At 40.8% G+C, this 9614-nt stretch overlaps 1 protein-coding gene across 1 annotated transcript; it reads right to left on the reverse strand.

The window, feature by feature from the left end:
* Positions 1 to 39: 39 nt before the first annotated feature.
* Positions 40 to 7019, reverse strand: optn (optineurin). The gene is made up of 13 exons (XM_083906542.1): positions 6889 to 7019; positions 5535 to 5659; positions 4706 to 4902; positions 4493 to 4636; positions 3470 to 3654; positions 3252 to 3330; positions 2730 to 2845; positions 2469 to 2618; positions 2142 to 2226; positions 1466 to 1624; positions 1232 to 1374; positions 1063 to 1145; positions 40 to 789 (listed from the first exon to the last, which is right to left on the reverse strand). The coding sequence occupies exons 2-13, from the start codon at positions 5653 to 5655 to the stop codon at positions 680 to 682; spliced, it is 1572 nt and encodes a 523-aa protein (XP_083762668.1). The 5' UTR covers positions 5656 to 5659; positions 6889 to 7019; the 3' UTR covers positions 40 to 679.
* Between the last annotated feature and the right edge of the window lie 2595 nt (positions 7020 to 9614).

A 9614-nucleotide genomic window follows, 5' to 3' on the forward strand; every position in this document is an offset into this window, starting at 1 on the left:
ATAAAAATGTTTCCTCACATGAATAAAAGTTGACAGGTGTTTGCAAATCATTTTATTTGTATTCACAGAATTGCACATACAGAGCACATTAATCAGGAGGGTGTTGGTGACCCCTGTATATACAGTGTATCATACAATCATAGAAAGGCATTTGCAAAGATAAAATAAAAGACTTCTTCTAAATCTTCATAGTAAAATGACTACATGGTGCACCTTTACCAAAATCTAGTGAAAAACTAAAATATAATTTCTGAGCAAGAATTTCACTGTAACTTGATGAGAAAAACGCCTTAAGCAGCTAACTTAGTAAATAAATACATAAAGCCTTAATTTTGATTAACTGTGACAGGGAGACGGCAGCAAATCTGACAACTCATTAGTTGCTCTTCCTTAAATATTTCCATATTTTGCCTCTGTTGCAGTCATCCTAACGACAGAGCATGACATTTTTCAGCAGTTTTCATTTACACAGCAAACTGTATATGATTTATTCTTCACACATCATTTTCAGACACACCTGGTGTATTTATCATGGGAAAAAAACAAGGTGTCTTGTAGTGGGGTATCTGAGGAGTATTGTCACATCGGACAGAGAAGAGGTACTGGTTCAAGTGGAGGAAGACTCAGACTAAGGTGCTTAGTGGCTGCTGTTGTCATAGACACTCATAACAATCGAGATCTAGTTAATGCAGTCCATGATGTGAATCTGCAAAGAGTCCAGATCTGGCAGGATCTCGTTGCACTTGGGACAGGCGTGTTCAGGAATGTTGCCCTGCTGCCAGTCAGTACCTGAGAGTCAGAGACACTGATTAAAAACCTGAACCTGCTGAATAAATACTTTTCAGTTACACTGCAAACCAGCACTAACTTCCAGACTGTGTTGTACATCAAAACATGCACATTTTCTTTGTGGTTTAATGAAAGGAGCTCTTTGTAGTATTTGGAGTATTCAAACAGCGTAGATAAAGTAGGCAACTGCCTGGGTCCTTAAGATTAGAGAACAGCCAGGGATTAGCCTGTATACTTGAAGGGTCAGGCTGAGGGTAAATAAACAAACTGTACCTCTTCCAACCAGAGATGGACCAGCTCCATGTGGATTTCCTCCGAGAGACACGTGTCTCATCTTCATCTCGTTCAACGAGTGCCTGTGGTCAGAGACAAGGAAAGTGTCTGTGTTGATAAATGGTCTCCATCGTTAGGATACTGTGGAAATGTACTTTTGATTCCATACCTGCCAAGTGACTCCATTTCATCTTGCATATGGGCATTTTGCTTCTTGACATACTCCAGCTGAGCAGCCAGACGTTCCCTCTCTGCATGGATTTCTTCCCTCGCTGCCCGTTCAGCATAGAAGTCTGAGGAGTACACCTCTGCCTGCAACACAGAAGACAACAAAACTGAACGATGAGCAAACTGTGAAACAGGGAGATGTCCGCACTTGGTAAACGCTGGGTGTACCGCTTACCTGAGCTTGGAAAACAGATATGGTCTCCAGCTCCTTCTCTTTCTGAAAGATCTCCTGCTTCATGTCATCAATCTTGATCTGTTTTGCAGCTAAGGCTTCTTCAGCGGCAGTCAGTCGGGCCTGCAGGTCGTCCACCACCCCCTTATTCACCAGCTGGGACTGCAGGACCAGAGTGCAAAAGTCAATCACGTCTGGATTTCATTTGCAATTGTTCCTACTATAGGCCACAACAGGGGCAGGATTATCTATGTCAAAATAGTAAACTTTTGCTTCAAAAACCAAAATGCATGCTCAGGCTGGTAGAAACATGGCAGCACAAGATGGCAGCCTCTATTAAGTAAGGCCTTTGCCTTCAGTACATAAAGACTTACCGTCAGGCTACAAAAGGTATATGATTACCTAAGAGTGATTATATACATACTGTATACCTATGGGAATACCCAGTACCCAGGACAAACAAAAAAATGCAACAAATGTATATACAGTATAACGCAGTCCAGAAAATATATCATCTCTTGGTGTTAAACATGGAGTTAAATTGATGCTTTTTTGTTGTTTTTTTAGAAAAGTGACCATGTGTTAACTCAAAAATAAAATAAAACAACAAAAACAAACCTAAGCCACCCTCTAACAAGATGCTTTTTTAACAATCAAAAAACATCCAACATAAATGTACCTCTCTCTTCTTCCTCTCCTCTTTGAGCTCATTGTAGTCTTCAAACAGTTTGGTGTAAGCATCCTTCAGCTGAGTGAGGTTGTTTCTGTGAGAGAGGGAGGAAGGAAGTTACTGGTAATCAGATATGTTTATCATTGCAGAGAAAGACTCACATGGTGGCTTTCCAATGAAGGTCATGTAGTACACTTTGTACTAAATGTGCTGTAAGCTGTTGTGATATTTACAGTGAGCCCTCATAGTTCTGAAAAAAATAACAGTTTCAAAATTGAAACTATTGTTGCTCGGCCTATTGATATCTGTATGTGAGCTATATTTGTGTTCGCTGACCTCTCCTCTCCTGCCTTCTTCTGCTCCAGCTGGCTCTGGGCCTGCATGCTGTCCAGCTGCAGCTTCAGCCGGTCATTCTCTGACTGAACAGCCTGTTTTTCCACCAGCTGAGCCTTCAGAGTTGCCACGTCCTGCTCCACGTCCCGGCATCTGCATAGAGCAAAAGGTTATATATTAAATTTAATAATAATAAAAAAAAAACAGGACACGTTTCGATTTTCAGGTTTTGTTCCATCTGCATTGGGTGAGGGGGGCACTAACTTGTCCTGGAGGTTCTTCTTCATGCCTTCTGCTTCATCCAGTTTGTTCTGCGCCTGCTGCAGCTCTTTGAACAGCGTCATCATCTGAGACTTGAGATTCTCCACCTCTGACGCTGCCTGAGCATTTTCAGAATGGCATAGAAACATGAAATGGATGGATTTTAATTTCCGTTTTATTTATTTTTGCACAATAAAATACACAAATGTCCACTGGACGTATTTGAAGCCTAAATACAAAATCTCACTAAACTAGACATATGAAAATAGACCTAGACTACATTTATTACAGAAGCTTTACATCCTTTGATAATACAATATGTATTTTTAGACAACAATAATACATTAAAAAGGGTGAATCTGAAACGCAGCTACAAGATGATTTTTATAGCACTTGAACAGCAAGTGTGTCCATCAAGAAAATCAGATACAGGTTCCTTTTCATGCAAAATGTTAGTGTGATCAACAGGTAAAAAAGTGATGTATTTAGTATTTATTAAAGATGATGTGTAAAATGTAAAATTACCTTGTCCTCCTTGGGGTCTGGCTGGGTTGTTTGTATTGATTCATCTTTGTTGCTCTTTCTCTTCTCCAGCTCTCTAATTCTGTCAGAAAAAGGGACAGATTGCAAGACACATGAATTGCTTACAAGAAATTAAACGTGAATGAAGAGGGATAACTGGGAAACATGAAACAGAAACATAGGTGTTGTCGACTTTTCTGTTAATCATTAAGCGGTCTAACCTGGAAGCAAAGTCCTGCAGCTCTGCCTGCAGCTGATCACCACGCTGAGTCTCGTTCCTCAGCGACTGGATCAGCTGGCTCACTGTCACTTCCTTGTTGTCCAGCCGGGACGCCGTCATGCTCAGGTCCAGATGACTGCTGCGCTCTGTGCTGCACAATTCTTTCGCACCACCACTGCCATCATCCTGGGAAGAAAAGCAGCCCAGGTAGAACCTTTTTTAGAAAGATTCCACCTGGAACCCTTTTGGGGGGTTCTCTAGATCAAAATGGTGCTTACTGGAACCATTAGTATTACCAAGAACCCTTGAAAACCCCTTTCTTCAGGAAAGCAAATGGTTCCAGGTAGAACCTCAGCCCTTGTAGAAGGACCCTTTTGGAACCCTTATTTCTAAGAGTTCAGAATGAAACTGTATTTTTACTAGAAATCAAAACTAGGGATTGTTTTTTTAAATGAAATCACAAATTTAAATAACACAGTTAGCTATTCACAAAGGCTGCAATTGTATCTATTTTTTATTGTTCTATGCTCCATGCCAAATAAAATATGCAATACATAAGCATTAACTATTGATGTATTGAAGGTTTTATCCTAATCTATAAAACAGTAAATTTATCTTGAAAATCAAATCTCAGTACATGTCATAAAAATCATATATTCACCCAAATCCTTCAGCCATAATCTAAACTGAATGTATTTGATCAGAATAGATTAAAACTACTTTGATAGAATTTAATTTCAGTGACAACTTTAAATTTGATACAGCTGAACTATATTTTATGAAATATATATTTTCAAGAGGGTAAAAAACTTTTTTGCAGAATCACACCATAGGACCTAGAATATCAATGCACCGAATATGAAGATGTTCCCTCATGCTGTTTCTAAGAAAACGCATTTACATGAGTGGGACAGACAAAAGAACAACTACCTCCAGACGTTGCCACCATCATAAAACCCAGAGAACATTGATGGCAAATGAGTAATTTCTAATTTGCTTCATGGAAAATGTCAAGGAACCTCACCGACACCTTGATGATCTCGATGAACGAGTCAGACGACTCGTCCGCCTTGAGCCGCAGCTCCGAATTCATGGCCACCAGATCGTTCTTTTCTGCCTGCAGACGGGCTACCTGAGCACGCAGGGCCTCCAGCTCTGATGACGTTGCCTGAAGATGACATCACATGTCAGCAATGAAAACTGTTATCATTAAAAAATCTCTTAAAGGAATACATACTAGAGCTTCTCCTGCCCCCCCAGACTCCTCAAGCCTCCTGCTCAGGTCCTTGTTGTGGCGGGTCAACACCTCTATACGTACACGAGCTTCCTCCAGCCTTTTCTCCAGGAAGTCCCGCTCTTCCCGCTGCTTCTCCCGCCACACGGACAGGCCCTCAAACCGCTCCTTCATTGTCAGGTTGGTCTGACGCAGGGCCTCTGGGTGAGAGACATGTCAAGAAATTCAATGAGTCTACTTTGTACAAGCCGAGTCATTTGAAGTATGACCATTTTGTTAAGCCCTGTTAATACCTTTCTGTGAAATTACTACAACACTGAAACATATGGGTGATTCCTGATAATGTCTTAGACAAAGTCCTTCATGGTTGACGGCTGCAACCACATCTCTCACGCAAGACTCCTTTCAGACTTGGTATTAACATCCACCTTCAGTAATCAAATTGCATGTGGACAGCCTGAAGTATGACTGTTCAGACCCACCATTAAAAGCACTACTACTCGAGCTGCTGTAACGTGAAAAATGCTTAATCCATTGCAAAAAGAAATTGTATACAATACAATTGAATTCATGAATGGGAGTTGATTCGTGTACAGAAAAACTGGAACTGCTACAGATCAGAGCAGGTTAGCTGAGGAGCTGGTCTATAATCCATCCTGAGGACAGATTGCATTCACACTACTCTCAGGAATGTGTCATTTGTCCTCAAACCACCTCTGATCATGGTTTGTGTGACTACTAGTTTGCAATCTGCCTGTGATCAGATCTCTCAGGATGGATGCTAATACCAAGTCTGAAAAGGATCTAAGTGATGACACACAACCACACTCACCTTTGAGGTCACGGTTCTCCTGGATGAGGATGTTCATCTGCTGCAGGGTTTCCTCCAGTGTGCCCGACTGACTGGGGGAGCAAGATACGTCGCCATTCATAACAGGACCTCCAGATTCCATGATGCTAAGAGGAGAAAAAAGACAACAAGACACAGAGAATCTTTACTGAGGGGGTTGTTTAAATATATGGTAAATATCAAGAGTAATAAATGATATATCAGTGATATCAGAGAAGACTGGACAAGAGCAGAAATGACAATGATTCATCAAAGACACATTACCACAGACAGCGCCCCCCCCTCCCCCATAAACATCATTATCTTTGAACTGAAAGTGGTAGATAATGGATGGATGGATGATGCACATACGGAAAATTAGCTATTATTTTCACAATCCAAATAATTTGTTATAATAATTGACACTGCTATGGTTAATGGGGCTGTTATTACATTTCTAGCTTTACTCATATACTTAGATTATTTTATCATACACTTACAGACCATGAGACAAACATGCACACACACTTATCTCATTATTGTAAATCAGCATCAGTATCTGTATGTGCCAATTGTCTATTTGAGCTTCTTTATCTTATCTTCCATTTTCATTTCAACCAGTTCCTTAGACGTGAGGTTCTGCCTCATTAGGACCAGGTTTTGTCTCCATTCGTACTAGGGGTCCTGACAAGTTCAGTGTTTATGCCCATAAAAAGGTCCAAAAGAGGTATTACCCGTTTGTTATTAGAGGGTAACAACAACGGTGGACACACACATACACACATACGTCTGAGTAAAAACTGACTCTAAACCACCTCCATTAGTTAATCAATATACTTTTTTGTAGAATCAAATAAATATATAGAAAAACATCTACTACCTAAAGTTAGTAAACAACAAGAAAATAACGACATTTCAGGTGACTCGGCAGTCTCTAAACAGGATGAGCTCATCTCCAAGTCACATGCCAAGTCCATTTTATTAAAGGATAGAGTGGTGTTTCCTGCTTCAGCACTGACACCATGACTCACTATAAAAACAACTGTTCCAACACACAGTAGCAGAAACAGAAACTCACTTGAAGAATAGTATTTGAATACCAAAGAGGCAAACACTACCTCGCTGTCGTCGTGTAATGTCAACTTATATCAGCATAACGTTTGTAAATCACATTTCTTATGGTAAAACTATAGTTTCACTTTCCTCGGGTGGGCCTATTCAGCGCGAGGCTCCCGGTAAACACTGAAAAGTTCCCAGTAACTTCGACCACACAGGTGCAGCTAACTCAAAGCTAACTCAAAGCTAACTCAAACTGCGTCACATGAAGCGTTTAACGGGTTTGTAGGTTTAAACTCACCTGCTGTCGCTCCGGAGCTCAACACTGTCACTGCGTCTAATAACAAAAACACATGGAAACACTCGAGACAGAAACCTAAGCGTGTCCAACAACCTTGTACTGACGTTTCTGATTTGTGGCCACGTCAAGCACCGAGCAGGTACACGTTACTTCCGGTATTGGTTTTTCAAAAGAGCACATGAAAGCACACGCTGCTATGTGGGGCCGGGGTGTCTAGAAGACATATAAGAAACATCTTATATTAGATACGAATTTTTGGAAAAAATAATATAAATATTTCGCCTTCACAGTCTTAAAATAAGACTTTCTAATGTACAAAAGGCAAAGGCCTTTTCTTTACAGTCAGCGATCTTGCACACAAAATTAACATATAATTCGTCATATCATAGTATGATACAGTTAAAAGCCAGATGGTATCAAAAGTATACATGTTGGCGCTGACCTAAATGTGTATGATTGTCAAAGGACGTCAGGGCTTTTACTTTAAAGGCGCAATTGCTAAACTTCCGGTTTACACTGTAGTGATTATAGATAGTATGACGCAGCTCAGACGTATGCATGTCACTGTGGTTCTCGTTTCCTTGAAGTGACGTCATAGAAAAGTGGCAGATGTGTGTATGGAGCGCGGCAGCGTGTGCGCAGAGCCACACAGGGGACGGGTTCATCCGCATGTCTTATACATCAGCTAAAAGCTAGACGCGAAGGGCGGAGCCATTTGTCAGCTGTCAACTGGAATTTCCTTTAGTCACCTTGCACTTTGACAGGGGAACCGAAAATGGGAGATTCCCTAAACACGCCCCGTACTGATGTCGTGGAAAAATAATAACATTTTATAAATATATACCCGATGGAATATCTGTCAAATAACGTTTGAATACCAATGCTAGTGCTATATCAAACAGGTATGTCATCAGCTTTATCATCTTCATTCGTATTTAATTAATGAATCTCTCACTCACTCTCACTCACACACACACACACACACACACACACACACACACACACACACACACACACACACACAATATGCAGTGTGTAGCATGTGGCTCTTCACTAGATGGCAGTGTGGTTCAAAGCAGACCATAAATGGAGGCCCAAAACCAAGTGTTTGTTGGGGGGAGAAATCATTCTGAAGACTGAAGAGACCTTATCACTTCCTGCATACTAGAAAACCAAAAAAAAATACTCCTCTAATATCAGGTTGATTTATGTATACGTTTCTATAACACTGCACTAGGATGAATGCAAATGCGTGCAAAGTGAGTCTCCTCCAGGGTGTTCCCGGCTACTCCCACAGGTGTAGTGGTGCTGCAGAGAATTCCTGTTTTCTTGGCATGTGTGGCAGCCAGGACTGTACATCCTTCTCAATGTCAGCATCCATTCATGGCCAACACAATAAAATGGTGTTCCGTCCCCTTGCTGGAACAACCACACTTGCCCGCACAGCACACGTCCATCTTTTACACTGAGCTCCAGCCTTCTCTGGCTGTAGGGTCTGAACGCTGCATCCACCTCTTTTAGCCATTTATCTATAAATTGCAGGAACATATGTCTGTGTGTCTGTTATCTGTTATTCAAACTGATGGTCCGATTGATTTCAAACCTTACTCACGAGTAAGTGCAGTGCCAAGTTTGACATTGTTTGGATAAGTAATGCAAAATATATTGTTAAATATATCAGTAAAAGAAGCACACATTGGCTTACGCTGCTCTACTGTAGCCACTCCCCCTCGCACTCACACAGCACTGTGGGCTACCTGAGAGGATAAGAGGGCCTTTTTGGCAGAATTGAATCCGTGGGTAAAAAGTGAAGCGAGTGCAAGATGTGTGGGTGATTATTATGTCTGACTTCAACAATAAAGACTTGCAAAAGTCTTTATTGTTTATTTAATGGCATGCACACTGCATTACAGTGAGTTAGCAGATTTTGCAATCTAAACAGCCATAATGGTCCTGAATTTAAGGACGTTTCAGAATCCCACACATGCAAAGCACAACCAGCTACAGACAACAAGTGGCGGGCAGAATCTTTCATTCTTATTCAGTATCTTTAGATAACTCTCTTTATACAGTTGCAAAGTCCAGTTATTATTTCCATTATTTTTCCTATTCAACAATATGCATTCAAGCATGCACTCAGAGATAAAGTGCTCTCAGTTTTTTTTATTTTGAAAACCGGATGTCAATGTCCTTACAAATCAGCTCGATGCATTGGCTCCATGATTTCATCACAGGGTTTTTTACTGTAAAAATTGTATTTGTGGGTGTTCCTTTTCTTTCCACATCTTTCAAAGTTAACACTCTTCTTATTCTCTTCCACATTAAACTTAAAATGACTTGATGTTCTGTATTGACGTTTCTGTTTTCAGGCAGGCTAATGTGAACGCTTCCTCTTTCTTGCACAGCACCATCACGTGCACTGAATAAACACACGATAATATATGAATAAACAGTAAAATGGTCACAGTGTGTGTTTTTACTATATGGAACCAAGTTACCACAAACAGGTTCAGCAATTTCAAAATAAGGTGAATCAACATTACCCGACAAAAGGCACCTGAACGCAGTAAAGCTCAGATGTCAGTGCGTCACGTCAGTCCCTGAACGCAGCACCGGTGCGCTGCACTGTGGAGCAGCTGCTCACGCCCACAGCAGACACAGATGAAACACAACGACAGGTTAGAACAGTGCAGCTTTCTTATGAGTTCTTTCTTGTATTTTAAAAT

This window comes from Microchirus variegatus (genome assembly GCF_963457635.1).
Source record: "Microchirus variegatus genome assembly, chromosome: 20".
Classification (NCBI taxonomy): domain Eukaryota; kingdom Metazoa; phylum Chordata; class Actinopteri; order Pleuronectiformes; family Soleidae; genus Microchirus; species Microchirus variegatus.